Source organism: Triturus cristatus, chromosome 2_2 (genome assembly GCF_964204655.1).
Source record: "Triturus cristatus chromosome 2_2, aTriCri1.1, whole genome shotgun sequence".
Lineage (NCBI taxonomy): Eukaryota > Metazoa > Chordata > Amphibia > Caudata > Salamandridae > Triturus > Triturus cristatus.
Window position 1 is genome coordinate 1,039,647,571 of NC_140582.1, and position 20,038 is coordinate 1,039,667,608.

General features: G+C 44.7%; 1 protein-coding gene across 1 annotated transcript in view; it reads right to left on the minus strand.

The window, feature by feature from the left end:
• The window catches only part of MSANTD1 (Myb/SANT DNA binding domain containing 1), a 121,493-nt gene that overhangs the window by 23,938 nt on the left and 77,517 nt on the right, over positions 1 to 20,038 (minus strand). Inside the window, exon 2 of the mRNA XM_085642498.1 lies at positions 12,742 to 13,026. Within this exon, the coding sequence (XP_085498624.1) occupies positions 12,742 to 13,026 (285 nt within the window). The remainder of the gene's footprint in view (positions 1 to 12,741; positions 13,027 to 20,038) is intronic.

The following is a 20,038-nucleotide window of genomic DNA, read 5'->3' on the forward strand; positions in this document are numbered from 1 at the left end:
TCCTGACTGAGAGGGGATACACCTCTCTTGCTAACTAATTTTCCTACCGACCTTGCTGCCAAATGTGGGGCTTGGTCAGGGGGGCAGGCATCTCCACTAGCTGGAGAGGTCCTGGACAGCATAACAAAGTGCAGAAAGTCCATCGCTGTTCTACGCTGTTCCTGCTTGGGGGTAGGTGTGAAATACCTCCACCCAGAGTAGGCTTTGTTTCGGACCCACAAGAGAAAAAGGCTCCCACCTCAGGGGGTCAGATATATATGTCTAGAGATGGCAGGCTGGTGCAGATCAGTCAGGCACACACTAGTGGTTTGGTAGGTTTGCAGGGGGCATCTCTGAGGTGCTTTCCGATTGCATTTATTAATGAATCCAACACTGGCATCAGTGTGGGCTCATTAATCTGAGATGTTTGGTACCAAACATGTTGGAATTTGGTGAAGCCATCATGGAGCTGTGTAATTCTTAGTGACAAGTTCCCAGCCTATGTACTCAGTAGGGTTTCACCGTGCATGTATAATGTCTAAGAATGGGCTTTGACACTATAGGGGCATATCTGCTCATTCTGTTATTCCCTCATATGAGGTATAGTGCACCCTGTCTTAGGGCTGTAAGGCCTGCTGTAGGGGTGACTTACCTATGCCTCTTGCAGTGCTGGTAGGTCTGGTACACAGGGATGTGTGCCAGGTCGACTCTTAACTTTTATCTGCGCCAAAACATGCAGGCTGCAGTGAAAGCGGGCATGTGTTTGTTGAGGGGCCGTTGAGGGTGACACAATACATGCTGCAGCCCTTAGAGACCCTCGCTGGTCACAATGGCCTTGGTACCACTGGTACCTTTTACAACTGACTTATATGTGGCTAGTGGTGTGCCAAATGTGGAAACAAAGGTACCGTTTTGGGAAAAACACAGGCACTGGGAACCTGGTTAGCAGGAACCCAGTGCACATTTAGTCAAAGATGTGTCAGAGTCAGGCAAAAACTGAGGGGGAACCATGCCATAAGGAGTGCTTTCCTACATTTCTGTCCTGAGGGCGCATCTCCGGCCATAAAAAAACATCCAGAAGCTCTTCTGCCACTGAAACCATAACTAAGACAGCACTGCAACCCATAATTGTCCACAACTGCCACTCAGATCCTTCTGACTTTCCTTCTCCATGCAATTCTACATCTGGGGACAATGTACTGAGCATGATCCCTTTCCTCCTTAGTCTCCTAATATACACTGTTGTGGGTGTGTTTTTTTCCTCTTTTTTTTAAACCTTATCTTACACTATCATGATTTTCTTTTTATGGCTGGGCTGGTATTCGATGGGACTGAAAGGTGAATTAATTTGTGAACTTAACATCTTTGCATTGCTCAGCTACTACAGCACTGGAAGCCATTATCTGCAGCGGCGCTTGCTGAACGTGCAGCAAAAATAGCAGGTCTCAAATACTCCACATGAGCATGACCTCCAAGTGACCAGATAAAGGGGTTGTTCCTTTGACCATCAATAACATTATGATATAAAGAAGGGACCAAGGTGTGCATTTTACAACAAGCAACAGTTTTTAAAGGAAGTTCTAAAGGGGAATTTATTAATTTATCCAGCACCTTAATAGTGTACCAAGCAAGCCTCAAGTATACACATGGGTGCATCTTTTTCCACCTAATTTCTATAAATATAGTTTAAATCTCTAGTTTTTAAAGGAAGTTAAAATCATGTGGGTATGACATTTGAAATGGTTTAAACAAATTACAAACTTTAAATAGCGTCATTCTTCATTTTCTTAAATTTTTCTATCCTTACCCGTCAACGAAAATTGGCAGTCATATATTATGACTGACGATCTAATTGGAATAGGTGAGATTGTAAAATGAAGGGTTATAGAGGTGTCATAATCTCAAACCATACCTGCAGAGCATTCCCTGAAATTTGATGAATATCACATCCTCAATACTAGAGATACCACTCAGATTACAGACATAATAAAGGTTCAGATAGTAGACCAGGTCACAAAAATCTTAAAGGCTACTCAGACATACGTTATGGTGATAAGATCATAAAAAGGTGCATCAATATAGATTATACAATGCTGCAACACGTTTTTAAAGTTTTCCCTCTTCCCAATTTCTTTGCAGCACATTAAAAAAAATAATAAAGGTATAAGTTGACTGTCAGATTCAATTAATCAATTTGTTTATTGCAGTCAGCATTTGCCTTACAATATCAAATATAACTGGAAAATTAAATCTGCATTTAGCTGATAACAGGATAAATGATGTAAAACACTTTATTAAAAACTTCCCAACACAATGCACTCACATTTATAATAGGATACCCTAGACAACTTCAGTTTCTCATACAAATTAAAAAATAATACAAAAGCTCGATTATAGTAATCATAAAAGCCTAGTTGTCTCCTCTTGCATCACAACTAACAATACCAGGGAACATAAGAGAGAACTCACAACTCGGTTTAAAATAGTAGCACAAATATTACTTCCTTATTGGATAGCACATCAGCCTAATCTAACAAAACAACCCTTGATACTTGCTTTTTGGTCATATTGTCAATAGATAAGAGGACACAAAGCAAAATTGTGTTTTTCATCTGCCCTTAGACACAGTGTCAAAGCCTCTGACAAAGACCAAGTACCATATATCCTGAATAACAGAAGTAATCATCACTTAATTGTCTGGGTGAGCAGGGGGAAAAATAGCAAAAAGTGCTTAACAGTATCTTTCTCACCAAATACACAGTCACAGTTATCGTTCCCTTTTCTACCCCTTCCACGCCTAACTAAATATCCACTTGTTGGGATGATCCCCAGTCTAATACTTATATAAAAGGGGGCTTCTCTTCTTCTCAATCCCAAGATCCATTTTACTTATAAGATACCTTGCTTGTAGGCAACCATCTCATACTTTAAATAAAATGTTCCTATAGTTTAAGGAACCAATTCTGCTTTTTTTCATTTCAGTCGAGTCCGGTATGACTTGAGTGGAGTCCTCCTACTGGAGGGAAGTTAGGAGATTTTAATATAGCTCAGCCAGTTTTTACCTCTGCTCCCTATGTACGTTGCCATTTCTGAAACTGATTTCTGAAATATTGCTTCATAGGGGATCCTATGTAAACGTGCCCAAAACAGTACAGGGTTCAGTGCAGCATGGGCTACTATAGGGGAAATATCTAGCACTAAGTATAGAGACCCTAGTGAAGTCCCAGGGCCTAGCAACAACAGAAACCTTAGGAAGTTGTTCTCTACCACTTAGAGCATCTTTAAATTAACATATCCCCAAAGCTCTGCACCGTATAGAGCCACAACCACCACTTTCCATTGGAAGAGTTGCAGGATTATACTCATAGATTGGCTACACATCTTTTGTTTGAAGTCAAGGACATACCTTGAAAATTATAAATTACTGGTGGAAGCCTTATCTGTCTGAGCTTTCCACCTCAGCTGATCTTTAAAAAGTATGCCCAGATAATCAAAATAAGACAGACTCCCTGGTTGGTCCTTCGGCTACCTCGTCTCAAAACTCTCGAATACTCTCCCCATTCACTTAAGGTCAGACCAAAACTTACTCAGCTTTAGGAAACTGTTGAAAACTCAGCTTTCACCCGAGTAAATCCTTCACTGCCTCTCACGTGTTTGCTGCTAGCACTGGGAAGCCCGTACATGGGTAGCTGTGCTCTCTACAAATATTCTATTATAATAATAATAGCTCTAGAGGTCACCATGGTCCCTAGGCTTCCTTCTGAGAAGTGTTGATGGTTTAACCACTATGAACTTGGTTTTCCTAGTGTTTAAAGTTAGATCTTTTCAGAGCAGTACCCTGTGAAGCACTCCAGTGAACTATGCAATGAAGTTTTGGTAGTAGCTAATAACAGAGATTTCTGTATTAAGAACATTTGGAACTTTATGCCCTGCTATAGTTGGTACATTACGGTCATCATTTAGCATATGCTCAGCCATTTCATTTTGAAATAAGCTAATAAGAAGTGGAGCCAGCACACAGCCTTGCCTGACCTCTTGGCCGACCGAGAAGGAACTTCTACACTCGACTAGTGATTCATAACGGACCCTGGCCATATTACTAGTGTGTAGTTCGATTATTGTATTTGAAAGGACCCTCTCAAGGCCCATTTCATGTAGTGATAGCAATAACTTCTCCCGATTGACCAGGTCAATATCCCTCTTGAGGTCTACAAAGGGTTACAGAAATCATAAAGATTCTGATAGTAACTTAGGGCACAACAATCTTACATGGAACTCAGACAACTTTTAATTTTATTGCTACCACCACAACTAAACAAGGCACACCAATATCCAAATTAGTTCACCAAAGCCTTTTGGGAGCTCAAGTACTGGTTATATATAATTGACTGCCATTGGTGTCAAAATTACAACCTTCCGACAAAACTGAAATAGAAAAAATATAACTACATCTATAAAGATTCTATTGGGAAAGCGAAGCAGGTTCTTTGTTCGAACAAAATCTTGAGCACCCCTAATCCCACTGCTGCTGTTTTCTCAGTTATGAGAGAACTATGTGCTCCTTCTAAGCTGAAAGGTCCCAATATATCAACAGTTAAATGTAATAGTATTGCCAATTTCTTCCATTACAAGATTGTTTCCACCCAGTTTTCCTTGAAAGAACATCGGGCTACGTTGGCTCCCATTGTCGAGTCTTCTTGTAGTCACTAACTAGACTTTTGGACACATTTGAATCCTCTCCAGAGGAGTTTAGCAATCTTATAGCACCTTGCAATTAACGATCTCGGATTCATCCTTTATTCCCCTAATCTGCGTGAAAGTTTCCTTCTTTTAGACCCTGTTTGGGCTAGATTAATTGTTAATGCTTCTTTTTTGTGAAGCTACATCCCTGTTTCTCTAAAACTGGCTATGGTGACTTCTTTGTTGAAGAAGCCTTCGCTCCACCCAGACAATCTGTCCAATTTCACGCCTATTTCCCAGCTACCTTTTTGGGCTAAGGTTTTGGAGAAAGCAGTCTTTGTCAGCATGGCTTATTTGTGGAAGCCAAAAATTTTGACACCCAGCTCGGATGGCTATTTTTGCTGGTCATAGTACTGATTTGATGGTAGTTTCAGCTTTAGATGACCTTCACCGCTGTGCTAATGTTAACATTCCTGACAGCACACTGGAGTTTGACAAGTGAGTCATAAAATACTGATGGAAAGACTCTCGGACTTTGGGATCAAAGACCTTGCTTTGTCCTGGTTTGCTGATTACATGCCAAATAGATCCTTCCAAGTATTGCTTCCACCTTACTTGTCCATTTGGTAAACAGAAGGATGCAATGTTGTCACTGCTTTTTAATATGACTCCTTTATCCCATCTTATTTAATCCTAAACTCATATTGTGGCTAAGCGTCTCTATGTTTGCCTATTTAAGGATGAGCAATAGATGTCTGTTATTCACTTAAAATTAAATGGGGACAAAACAGAGATACTGTATTTCCTAAAATCTTCTCAATTCTGAAACCAACCATTTTGCCCCCTTATTTGGGTCCAAAACTAATTCCAGTCCCAATTGTGAGAAGCCTAGGCATTCAGCCTGATTCAACTTCAAAACTGACATCTCAGGTCAATGTATTTAAATCCTGTTTTTACTAATTGTTTATTCTAAAACATGTTCGTCACTTTTCTTTTTTTCTCAACTAATCAATGCTTCTGTGCCTTCAAGTCTGGAATATTGTAATATGATCTTTCTTGACCTCTATGGTTACTTACAAACTTCAGAAGGTGCAGCTCTTTTCACCCAGACTTGTTTATGGTCTTCGGCGTAGACATCATATTATACATGCACTTTTATTTCTCCTTTAGTTGCAGGTGAAACAGGGATTCGTTTTTAAATCAATGTATTTGGTTCACAGGACTATCTTCATTCTAGGTCATCATCCTCTTTCCGTTGTAGTTTTCAGTGGTACCAACACTGTCTACTTTTGAGATCCAAAGACAAACTTCTTCTTGCTGTACCAAAAGGTCAGGGAAGAGAAGTTCAATTTCAAGGGACTAAGATATCCTTTTATTGGGATTTCACATTCCCTGTGCAGGAGGTAAGAAGAGCTTTTGGAGAGATCAAGAAACAGTTACACACCAGTAATGCGCAATAGGCGATGCTGTAACCTGCCAGGCTGAGTGTGCTGAGACAGCAAGGCACACATTTTCACAACCCTTGAGGAGGCTGTTAAGTCTTTCAAAAACATATCAGAAAAAGAGGAAAACATGCATTAAGAAAGGCGAGACATTGTAAGCGGAAGCTTCCCACCAAGACTTGGCAGAGCTCAGTGAAAATGATTGAGTTGATCGCATAGAGGTACTGACCTAATTGCAAAGGGCAAGCTATTCATTGATGGTGCCTAATTAACATTCTTACAATGTATTACTTGTTCATTTTGAGGTTCTGCTAGGTATAACAAGTCCCAGCATAAAAATGGGACTAAGAACGCTTTCAGTGATGCCCAGCACATATATAAACAATTATTTTTATGATGCGAGGGGTGGAGGTTGGGAGCATCTACACCACACTACATGGCGTGTAAGCTAATATATGGAAAGGTATCTGCCGTTTTAAAAAATATATATATTTGTTGTGGGACTCGCTGGTTTGTTGCCTTATCAGTGTGGGTGAGAGGCAACTGATTGTGGTCACTTAGCTGATATTATACGACATGAGCAACGTCTCTACGGTCAGCTCAGGATGGTTAAAAAGAGCCATAGTAATCAGTTAGTATGATCCCTTATGGCTAACAGTTATATGCTCAGAAAACAATAGCAAATTCTTGCCAACCTTCAATGCCAAATGACACATCTGGTATGAGCTTGGAAGCAAGCTCAGCTTAAGTGGGACATCATGACATTACATTACAGAAGGGGGTATCGGTGCCTGGCCTGGAGCGATATTTTCTTACTGCTCCAGCCCACTTTGCAATGTAGCAGTTCTATTCACCACACCTTATGCCACATAAAATACAAACAACTGGCCTCATAGACAATGTCCTGCTACAAACTGTGCTCTCCATATGATTGTCCTACCCCTGAGATAGCATTAACACTGCTTCTTATACCAACAGGCAATGGTATACCTTGGGGTTATGCTCAAATTCACTCACATGAATTCCCACTTCTGAATACTCCCGCTACCCCGCTTTCGACTGAAGGCATTGCAGCGAACTTCTAGAGACAGTGGTGATTGACCGGTGTAGGGCATTTATTCTAAGATAAGAAGTTTTGTCTCTTGACCAATTCAGAGAAAATAGTACAACTAATCCTCTGGACATTTACACTTATTTCAGAGTACAGCACACTATCAGACTGCAATTTTCCTATTTTTCCAATCAACCCCCTCACCTGCTGACTAGGTTAATACAGCTCAAAGATGTCAGAGGCTGAGTAGCTAGGCTATGCAATACGACTAATACTGCAAGAACTGACATACCCATCCCCTCCAAGATACACTGGGAGGCAGTTATTGGGGGCCAGTTAACTGAAGACAAATAGTCATTCTCTCGTACCCAAACGGCCACTATACCTAAAAATTACGTGCATAACCCTCTACATTTCAAGTTCCTGCATACATTATACTACGTACAGATTATAGTACTATTAGCCAAAGTCCAAGCAGCAAAATACTTGTGCAAAGTCCCAGCCTGGATGTAATACATTGGTTTCAAGACGTGAAGTGGTGTAAAAAATAAATACTGAGATAAATGCTGGACTCCAGCTGGAGTGGCAAGTCCAATGGGTGTATAAAGCCACTTATCTACAGAATGATGACGATCCACCACGGTGAAAAAGGCCCCTCTAACAAGCTACTATTAATCAGAATATGTCGAGGACATAACCTGGAATGGAAGACCATACATACCGATCTCCTGCTACCATTCCTGGCTATGGTCTTAGAGAAGATAATTAACAGACACCTCAACGACCACCAACTCCTCAACACCATTCAGTCTGGTTTCAGACCCAACCACAGCATGGAAACTGGCCTCATCGCTGCCTCAGATGACATCTGCATGACTCTGTATGTGATCTCTCACTCCACTCCACCCCATCCTCATCCAACGCCTACATGACATTGGAATCCAAGGACATGCACTATGATGGATCTGCTCCTTTTTGACTGGAAGACCCCAGTCAGTCAGCTTGGCTCTGTACACCCCAGATGCCCACGACCTCATCTGCGGAGTTCCGCAAGAATCCTCCCTTACCCTCTTCCATGTGTGCATGATCCATCCAGCCGGCATCATCCACTCTCATGACATCAACACCCAGTACTATGACAACGATAAATAACTCATTCTCTCCCTCACGTGCGAGACGCCCAGTACTTGGATCCAATTCAATGCCTACATGATGGAAATCTCCCACTGGATGAAGACCAACTGTCTGACGCAGAACACCGAAAAGACAGAGTTCTTCACCATGGAACTCCACCTGATGGCCAACAGAATTATGATCAACATCCACCTCCACCACTCACGCCAAGAACCTCGGGATCGTCATTGAAAGCAAACTCGACACGATGCTCAAGTCAACGCCGTCTCCGCCTTAAGCTTCCATACCCTGAAGATGCTGAGGAAGATTTTCAAATAACTCCCAGTCGGCACATGGAAAACCATCATGCATGCCCGTATCACTAGCAGGTTGGACTACGGGAACACCGTCGATAATCGGATTGTGAGGAAATGGGGTGTATAATATGGTGTGGTTGTGTGACCTCACCAGGTAATATACTTACCAACCCCTTTAGGACTAGTAGGTTCAGTTTGTTAAATCCTCTAGCTCAACCCTGGTTAGCTGTGGCTCTGAGAAGCAAGGCGTACACGAAGGAAGAAGCGGAAAGGATTTAACCAGCATCAAAACGACTGTAGGAATACATGAGACTCCAGAAAATCGAGACCAATTTATTAAAATATACTGTATTTTTAGATACCACGATGAAAAAGATCCACTGAAGGGTTCCGGAGTTATAGGTTTTACAAGGTACAGTAAATATACACTTTTCACTCTACTGCGAACATGCATCGGCAAATTCTACGAATTTGACAGAAACGTTTTTAAAGAAAACTTTGGATAAGTGTCAATGTGGTTACTTAGAGTTACTTTAGACGACAGACTTCGCAAAGGCGCTAGTCATGGGGACCAGCAAGGTCCACCAAAACCGTTACCTTAAAGGTAGAAGCAGTCATCAGGAGTAGGTTCCTATGGAAGTGGTCCTGATGCAAGGGATGCAGGATGCTGAAGATATTCAAGGATGATGTAGATGCGATGCGGCAGACAGGGTCTTCCTGCAGCTACTCCTCAGTTTATGGAAGAGGGTGAGGGGGTCCTGGCCATGGGTTTGACATCCCTTGAAGTCCTAGTGGTCCTAGCAGAAGTCCAGTCACCACCAGTCACCAGATATCGCGGTCACAGCCAAATCCTTCCTTGAACGATAACTTACCTTCTAAGGGACCAAGTTCTAATCCCACAACTCTCCCAAGTCCAGCAGACTTAGGTGCAACTTTGAACCTCGGGCCCTGGTCTTTTGTGCTGCACGGCGAGCAGAGATGGGGCCTTGAAGATTTGGGTTACCAACTCACCACAGAAGGCTTCTTCAGCTGTTGTGGTCCTGTGCTGCATACAGGAGGTCAGCCAACTGACCCTTGGAGTCTTTTGCTTCGGCTGGGCTCTGGAGACGACTTCTCCACAAGCAGGACACAGCAGGCACAGTCCCTCTCCTTTGCTGGACACCAGGTTCAGCAGGTGTAGTCTATGCCGGTGAAGCCTCTCTTTGCCGATTCCACAGTGAAGCAGGGCAGTCCTTCTTCAGTCCTTCTTCCAGTCCAGATGAGATCTGAGTTCAGGGTGCCAGGGGTTCCCTTTTTATGCTCCGAAAATGCCCTCAGGGTAGGATACGGTTGGTAGCCAATGGGCTACCAAGTTCCCTCCCTCCTGACCACTTCCTGTGAAGTGTGGCATTTGGCTAGCCAACAATGCACTATTCTGCCTACTTCCAACATGACAGAACCCCTCTCTTGGTGCCCAGAGTTCCCTAGCTCAACCCAGAAGTGTGGCTACACACCCATTAAAATCCAGTTTGGCAACTGGTTTCTCCTTCCCTGTCCCTGGTGCCAGCCTATCTATCTAGACAATGGAGCAGCCCGCTCCCAAGTGTTACCCAATTGCCCTTCAAAGACGGCTTCTCCTTCAAAGTTTGCCTTTTGGGCCAACACCCATCTGGCTTCCTGCAGGAGGGAGGGAGGTATCACCTCTCTCCAGTGCAGGCTTCTATTGTCTTCTTTCCTGGGAGTCGTTAGCACATCTCCCCAAGAGGGCAGAAAGCTGTCATCGAGCAACAGTTAAAGGCACAGGAGATTTAAAGGAAAAGTGGCAATTTTGTAAAAGTTACACGGTACCACATGTTACATTCATTTCGACTTGAAAGCTAAGTAGAGGTTAATGTAACTTGCCAATATCTCTCCACAGTAAGAATGACACTTTAAAGTTTTTACTTGCAGAACATGTCAAATACATGTTCTCCCCATGAAATATGCTGCATCCTGCCGTAGGGCACAGTAGGCCTGCCATAGGGGTGATTTACACATATAACATACAGAGGGAGGTTTGGCTTTGCAATTGCTTTAAATGGCAAAGCCGGGCTAGCAGTTCTGAACTGCTCTTCCAGTCTGCAATGCTGGACTGGGAGATAGGCTTTACCTTGGTCACACTTAGGGTGCCACATTCAGTGCTTCAAACCCTGGGGTGACCCTCTAACTTACATGCCCTGGGTACCATATACTAGGAGCTTGCCAGTAAGTTAGCCTATGCCAGTCTGGTACAAGCCAATTTGACATACACATTTTAGGGTCAGGGCACTCCCACTGACGTCTGTTTAGAAGGCCTCAGTGCACTCTCAGAGTTGGAAAACCAGGCTCATCAGTCCAAAACATTGGGAGGGACCATAAAAAAAGAGACATTTCCTTACAGGGAGCAACAAAAACTCACTAGAAGGCTGCAGACCAATCAGAACTCAACAGACAGAATCACTATCAACGTCTCATGCCGCACTCACATCACACCACACCTGAAGGAGCTCCACTGGCTACCCATACACAAATGAGCGCAATTGAAACTCCTGACCCACATTTTCAAGGCACCACATAACACTGGCCCAGAATAACTCAACAATCGCATCTGCTTTCACAAACCTTCCAGACACCTCCGCATGTCTGGACTCCTACTTGCACACATTCTACACATACGGAAAACCAGATCCGGTGGACGAGCCTTCTCCTATATCGCTCCCATAACATGGAACAAATTGCCATTACACATAAGAGCTTCCTCATCACTTCTTAAATTCCTAAAGAAGCTGAAGACCTGGCTTTTCGAACAGTCCCACTAGGTCCTAGGTTTGGCTAGACTCACACATGCTCAGCACCAGGGTACCCTCCCGAGTGAAAGTGTGCTCTACAAATCTTCGTAACATAACATAAAACAAGCAATAAAGACCAGAGCTGGACTGGAAACCAAAGTCAGCCCAGGCAAAAATGTTTAAGGCAGTCCTCTTCTGCAGGTATTTGTAATCAGAACCGGGCCATATGGGCCCGGTTGGATCATAGCAGCCCAACCTGATCTCAAAGCAACCACCAAGCCTGCAGCCCAATAGGGAAATAGCAAAATGGCCTAATGGTCTCCAGCGCTGGTGAAACAGAGCTACAATTAGGAGACAGAAAGGTAAGAGACAAGGCTATGCTTACCTTTGGAGGAGAACAAAGATGCATGAAGGAGATGACTGACCTTAATAGTCCTATGGCTGATCAATTGGTATCTGTGTAGAGCCTATGACAGAAAAAGTATGAGAAGCACATGCAGAAAGGAAGGAGAAGGTACGATCTGGCAATGGAGTAACCTGAAGAGCCATTAGGGACTTGTTTCGTTACACTGGGTAACTGATGAGGGTTGGTTAGGTATTAGTGTTAGAGGGAGGGTATAATAGTTCTATACTCATGCCGCATATATTGTGTGGAGAAGTGTGGCTCACTGGTTAGAGCAGGCAGACCCTGAAGCAGAGGTCAGACCCGGGACCAGGGTTCAATTCCCGACGCGGCAGGGTCTTGAGCTCAAATGTCCATGGACTCGATAATTCTCGCTTCGGTGCCTGACCTAATCATGGGTTCACACTCTGCAACTCTGGGCATTAAGCTTGCTTAATCTCCACAACGGCCCCCTGCAGCGGGATGCCTGGCTTTCACCTTGGGGATGCCCTGTAGGGGCTATCTCACAGGGAAAAGCCAGGACGGGTTCCCAAGGCAAGCGCGGAGATACCCCTTCGGGGGTTGATTCAGGCGCTATATAAGAAACATAATAATAATAATACGGAGCTTTTAATAAGTGCAGACTTTCGATTTCTACCTCCAATCCTGCTACTCACCACCACACTGCACAAAGTAGACTTGTGTTCTTGCAAGGAGTTAGCATAACAGTGCATAATTCTGCAAAACAGATGAATATAATAAATAGAATATAAACAGGGAGCTGCCCTACTGCATAGTAGTCATAAGAAAATATAAACAAAAAGATGGCATAATATGGCAGATGCACAGAGAACAATATTGTCTTAGGCATTTCACATATCATATTTTACCCCAAAAGTAGAAACTAACATAGTTTTCAAATACTTACCTGGTATATCGTGTCCACCAGAATACGTTTTAGTAAATGCAAGCCATAGTAAGAAATCCATACCTTAGTTTATACGAGTGTAAGCTGGAAGAACTTTCTGAGTGCTCATCTTCAAAGCACTCTTCCTTCCCTTCGTATGTGAATTGGTTGTATGGTAAGTAGAGGGAAGTCGACTTGGTTGATGGGGACAGCGAAGCTTCAGTCTGAGATGTGGAAGGGCCAGCTTGCTGAGCATCATGCATCTTTATATCACTGTTTTCAGGTACCTTTGACAGAATCCGGTCGATAGTTTTATAGTAAGGCCAGTCAGGTGGGATTGCTTCGCCATCTGTCATGCATTTCAATTTCCTGCATTAAAGATACACAAAAAATAAAATGGATTACAAAATATACAAATTAATTGAACAAGGGCATTTCTCCAATATTTTGCAATGTCCCTTTTAGCAAGTAACATGCCTGCGAGTCTACGCTGTGCCCAACTTCTTCCTTCATCTGATATGATGCCAAGCAGGGCAGTTTTTGGACTAAGAACCAGTTCACGTGCAGCATATATCCTCAAACTGTTTGTGTAGGAATCTGGGGTTTTGTTGCAGTACCCCCCACACACTTTTTGCCTGGGATCAGGGGGCAGATCTACAAGGAAGTGCCGTAGCGTGGCAACGCAAGCCCTTTGGCTGCGCCACGCTGCAGCACTTCCGAAGCACAGGAATCCGACATATTTACAATAATAAGTCGCATTTCTGAGCTCTCCCCTGCGCTGGCGCACAAACTGCAGCCATGCGCCGGTGCAGGCACCCTTGCACCATGGTGCAAGGATGTCTGCGCCATGGGGAGATTGTTTTTGTGCAGGAAGGATCACCATCCTGCACAAAAACAATCAATTGAGGTAATTTCCTCTTCCAATGCGTGCTGTAGAATGCAGCACGTTTTAAAAGAGGAGAAAATGAGGAGAAATGAAAATGCCTGGGGAGGCGTAGCATTGACACACATTTCCAGATTTACGATTCCTTGTAAACCTGAAATGTGTCTTGTTCCATGGGTGTTGCGTGGGAACACCCAGAGCAACACCCATGGAACGCCACTTCCACGCAAAGTGCTGCGTGTGAAGGGCCATATTTACAAGGAGAGAAAAAGTCACACAGGGTGGCTTTTCCACTCCTTGTAAATATGGAGAAGTGAACGTACTGGAGGAGCAGGGGGCTTGTAAATCTGCCCCATGGTGCAACTTTGAATGAGAGTGTACTGGGTTCCTGCTAACCAGGATTGTTCCACAATTGGCACCCCTTTAGGATCCTGGTAAGTCCCTAGTAAGTGGTACCCCTGGTACCTAGGGCCTTAGAAATAAAGATAAATTGTGCCATTTTAAGAGACCCCTCACAAAGCTCATGCAAACTGCCACTGCAGCCTGCTTGTCTTGGTGCAGAGAAAACGGAAGAGTCGACATGGCACACATCCCTGTGTAGCTCAGTGTGCAATTCAGTCGAATTTATCTTACATGTGTAATCATGTAAGTTAAATTCGACTGCTGAGCACACTTAATCCAAGTCACCAGTGGGACTTGGCCTCTATGAGTTATATTGTTAACGTATGTTTTGCAGCACACGACTCAGTGTTGCATGCATTTAGATAGTAGTTTGATAAAGAGTGCTTTTTGTTCTAAACTAGGAGTGCACAACCTACACATTAGAGTTGCACATACCCAGCACTACATCCCCTACACATTAGAGTTACAAATCCCCAGTACTACATGTGGCAGAGGTAAGTCACCTCTACGGCAGGGCTAACAGCCCTAAGGCAGGGTGCACTATACCCAAGTTTGGGCATATCTGCGGGAGTGGATATGTCCCGGTAATATCTAAGTTCACTCTTAGATAATACTAGTGCACAGGAAAGCCATAACGAGTACATGGGCTGGACACTCCTCATTACGAGTTCCCCAGTTACATGATGGCTTCACTGTACCTCACGGTGTTTGGTACCAAACACCTCGTCTTAATAAACCCAAACTGATGCCAGTGCTGGATTTAATAATAAATGCATCCAGGGGGCACCTTAGAGGTGCCCCCTGAAAACCTACCGACTTCTTGTGTGTTGACTGACTGGTCTCGACCAGCCAGCTACTACAGACAGGTTTCTGACCTCCTGAGGTGAGAGCCTTCACTCTCAGAGGTCAGGACCAAAGCTTGCTCCTGACGAGGTGTGCACACCTCCTTCAAGCAGAATGGGCATTCCAGAGCAGGAAGCTTCAAAGGCCCTGCAGACTTTGTTATGCAACCCCTCGTCTCTCCAGATAGTGGAGCTGCCCACCCCTCTGTTCTGACCCCACGTTTTGGTGGCAAGACTGGCGGGAAAATTAGTAAGATTTGGAGTACCCACATTCAGCCAGCACCACCCCTAGGGCGGGCCAGCGATGTGGACCCCACTTTTCAGATTCCTCAATGTTGTTTTGGACAGAATTAGTATTCTAGGATCAGGGTTATGCCCACTTCCCATAGGAAGTGGTCATATAGAGGGTGTAGACTCCCTAAAGGAAGGTAGCCCATTGACTACTACCTGTCACTCCCCGTAAACACCCCTAAATTGAGTATTTAGGTGGCACCCCTGAACTCAAGAACTCAGATTCGACAGAGCAATAAAAAAGGACAAAGAAGAGTCACTGACTGGCGAGAAATGCAGCACAACTTTGGTCTTTGGCACAAAACCCTGCTCTCCTCAGCCCTCTCTTGACAGTCACGGCAGAGTAAACACAAGGAGATGATGGACGGAGCGCTGAAACTTTTCAGACACTCACCCGCAGTCACAGATCTGGTTGAATCCATCATCGTCACTTCGCCACCCCAGTTCAGACACAGCTATATGCAAATCAGTCTTGACCCTGTGCCTCATGGGAACTGTCCAGCCCGACCTGCCAAGCCAGGTCTTCCCCAGACCGGAAACAAGCATCCTGGGACCGGTTTTGGGCTAAAAGCCCTCATCAGCCAGGCTAGCTTGAATCCAATGGGAAAGTGAGCAAGGGACAGAGTGACTCGTCTTGCAAGCTGGAGAACTACCAAAGCTCTAGGTAGCCTGGCACCACCAACACTCTCCTTTGGAGTTGAGGAACTACTCCCCTGCAGTTCACAGGCTCCGACAAGCAGAGTCTGGTTCATCGCCTTGCAGCTCTGTGGCCTGACCGAACACTGTAGACGACCAGGTTCTCGAGTTCTGGAAGGTCAGATCTGTCTCCCCACCGAGTGTGAAGACACCAGGACCAACCGGAGCAGTGCATCTCCAACCCCCGGGGTACCGGACGCCCTGCACCAAACGCCAACAGAGAGAGTCCAGTCCAGATTATCACTGCACCAGGACCAAGCAGCCACTGAGGTATGTTAGCATCACTGAGACCCACTTCAAGAGTGCCTCAGCTGCTTTGATTATGTCCCTGACAGCTGTTTGTTCCTGACCGCGAGGTGCATCTTTGCTCACCCAGCCTAATCAACCCAACCACTCTGCTCCTGAGCCCCCCAACCCGAGTCCTGATGAACCGGATGTGCCCCCATGCTCCAAGACCCTTTGCGACTTGAGCCCCCATGTGGGAGATCTTGGACTTGGCCGCAAGTCCCCCTGTGTAACCTCTTTTTAAGTGGCCCCCCTTCTCCATAGCGCCTGAGTTACCATCCTCACCAACACCCTGCTCCTGGTAGAACCGGGGTGGTTCCCGAAGAACTACTGGTAGTACTTTGAACCTTGGCCCACTGCTATTCTGATCCCAGATGGTGAACACCTGAAACCGACTGTACCTACTTTTATGCATCTTTGACTTTTCCTCCCATAGGATTTCATTGTATGTAAAAGCACACAGTTTGAATGTTTTACTTAGTGTGAATATTTCTATCAAAAATTGAACTTACCTTTGAACTAAGTTCTTGAGTTTAAAATATATATAAAAAGAAGCATTATTTTTCTAAATTGGTCTTGGGTTTATTCTTTGAGTGTGTGTCTCATTTATTGCCTCTGTGAGTACAACAAATGCTTAGCACTACCCTCTGATAAGCCTTACTGCTCGCCCACACTACCACAAAAGAGAGCATTAGTATTATCTACTTTTGCCTCTGTAAACTATTTGGTGTCTCACTGGACTCTCTGCACAGTGTACTTCATTTTAGTACACTATATAGAGAGTCAGCGTCCTACAGTATGCCTGAATTATTGTGCAGTCCTACTCTACATGGAAAAAGGAACCTTCAGACACTTGACGTCTAGGGCAGAGGCCGATCACACCCCTCCCCATCATATGCCGAAGGTATGGCATATAATAGATTCAGTGGCAATAGTTAAAGTGTATTAGGCAGAGACGGAATGAGATAATCAACTGACGAGCAGCCATTACAGCCTCTACCCTGTTTTATTCCACCAGTGCACGAATGACCTTTTCCCATTTATCTCGTAGGGATATTAGGGTATTAAGAGTGCTGACAACCAGTGCTCGGTATATCGAGGAGATACCTTTTGCCTCGATTCTACCCAAAGTTAGTTTGGATTGAAGCAGGTTGAAGGTGAGGTCTACTGTCAACTCTGCCTTGTGATCCTTCAAAGCATGTTTTAGTTTGTAAGTATCAGAAAAATTGCGAGTTATGGAGGTTGAAGCCTGCTTGCAGCTGGTCAAACGACCTCAAAGAGCTCCTCTCCCAGACATCTTCCAATTAGGAAATTTCTATCATATCCCAGGCTTTGAATCCCGAGAATTTTGCTGCAGATGGCAATGAAGTACCGTAACATAAGGACATTAAATTGGTAATACATTTGTGCCAGCCCATTCCCTTTAAGGGCCTGTTCCAACAATCAAGGGGATCCACGTGACCTGCAGAAGGGAGTGAGGGACCCATCCAATACACATTATTGACAGAAGTTGAGGGATATCGAGTGTCTCCATCTCAAGGCAAATGGTCGGGCCTAACCTATCAGCAGTCATTCATTTATAGGTATCAACTGAGCTGCCGAATAATAATGTCTAATATCTGCAATATCTGAGTGTAAGAAACTGCGTTATTTATTGGGGGGTTAAATTCCTTCTCAAACAACAACCACAATTCTTTTCAGGGCGAAGTCACAGTGTAAATTTTCCAAGTTGGCCAGCTCGAATTCCATCACTGCAGGTATGGTCACAGGCAGTCAGGTAGCAAAGAGAGCATATTTGGAAAAACAAAAGTAGCCAATCAAGGGGAATGTTAAAAAACTCAAATTGGTCTTAGATCATGTATGTCGGGTAGCAGTGTAAAACAAAATTACTAGATGGCACAGCACAAACACAAGTCCAAATCTTTGCCGCTAAACACCAGTGTAAGAAATTGGGCTACTGGTTGAGGGGGGATAAAACACTTCTAAGCAGCAACCACAATTCTTCTCAGGGTGAAGTTAGAAGCAAACCCTAAAATAACCAGTGCTCAACTCTTCGGTAGCTTGGCAAAGAGCAGTCAGGATTAACTCAGGCAATGTGTAATTTTTTTGTGCAAAACTTCAAACAGCATCATAGTGAAAACACACAACGAAAGTATTCCAAACCTGCTTAAAAAAATAGACTAACTTTTAATAACTCAAACAAGACCAACATGACAAAAAACAATCAGTATAACTGGAGATATTCAATTTTAGAGATTTTAGTAAAAATAGTGCCAAAAAGCACAAAGGGCCAACTGTGGATATCTGGTCGCACCAGACTGGGAAAATGTCACAAGTTCAGGCCAACCGCGATGGAGCGTTTGTCCGGTTACATAGATTAAGTTAGGCCTGCTGAACAAAGTACAATAAATCATGGTTTGTGGAGCATTGGGAGGATCTGCGCCGAAGATGCGCTACACAGCTGAAGCAATGCCTCGGTTCCAAGATGTGGTGAGGCTGCGGTGCGAGGTTCTGCGTCATCATTGATGATCCCGTCAACGAGGGCTTGCGATGCAAAGTCTGGAATTGAGGATGTATAGCATACTCGGGGAAATGCGCTGGCTCCGAGGAGCTGCGAGGCTATGATGCGGAGTCCAGTGTCATCGTCAAGGCTGTCGTCAATGAGGAATGTGAGAGTCTGCACTGAGGATGTGTTGCACAGCAGCGGTTTCAATGAAGCGATGACTGTGATGCAATGTGGGTCTTTGTGGAGGTTCCGATCCATGCAGCAGAGGTGATGTATTGGTTCTGCTCTGGGTTTTGCCAAGCAGTAGAGGAGATGCAGCTGTTCCGCTGGATCAACAGAGAATGGCAGAGTAACTTAGGCCCACCTCCAAGGGTCCAGGACTGGGATGGTACCACTTGGCAGAGTAGATTCACAGATGGCAGAGTCCAGGTGCTGGGGTCGAGGTTGTTGGGGCCTTATGTCTGTGAAGCTCAAGTCTGAGGGCCAGCCAACACGCCCTTAGAGTCACTGTGCTGGTCCAGGGTTCAACAGATCCCGGTCCAGTCTTCCCCAACCAGTCAAGAGGGCAGCAGGTCAGCACAGTAGGGCAGCAGTCCTTCAGAGCAGCAGTCCAGCACAGTGGCAGTCCTTTCAGCAGAACAGCAGTCTTTCTTTTACTGGCAGAGTATTCGCAGGTCCAGAAGTGTATTGAAGAGGTAGTGTCTGAGGTCCAATATTTATACCCAGTTGTGCCTTTGAAGTGGGGAGGAGCTTTTAAAGGCTTCCCTTCCCTGTCCTGGCTCTAGACTAACTAGACTTATGTGGAGGTAGGACACAGCTAGTGATGGCCCATCCAGGCACACCTAAGCTCTCTATGGTGTGTGACTGTCTAGGAGAATCATACCTTTACAACATAATTAGTTGTAAAGGCATGCATGGTAAAGGAATATGCATTGTAAAATCACACGTGGTAAAGGCAATGTGTGGTAACAGTAGATGCATTGTAACCACCGCGTTGTAAAGGCTATGCGTGGTAACAGCCATGTTGTAATAGCTGTATCCCAGGAAATAGACTCAGAGGAAGAGCTTGTGATCCCTGAGGGTGTGAGTCATCACTTCCACCAAGTGAAAGCTAATGGAATCCCTGTCACTGTCCTGAAGGACACCGGGGTTAGCCACACCATGATAGTGGAAAGGCTAGTTCCCCCAGAGCAGTACACCAGCCAGGTGTGTAGGGTAACTCGGGCCCAAGGACAGGACTTTTTCCAGCCCATGGCCCTGGCATCCTTGGAGTGGGGCGAGGTGAGGAGGTGACCCAGAGGAGGGTCATAGTTAGTCCCCAAATGCCCATTGACTGCATTCTGAGGAATGATTTACCCGTGGTGTCAGGAGAACTGAGAGGGGCGGCCCCCAAGGTGCCCTGACAGCTCTGTTTTCTGGGGGGTACTAATCCCAAGCAGAGGTTACAGAAGCCTAGATGGAGGGGCAGGGTGAGAG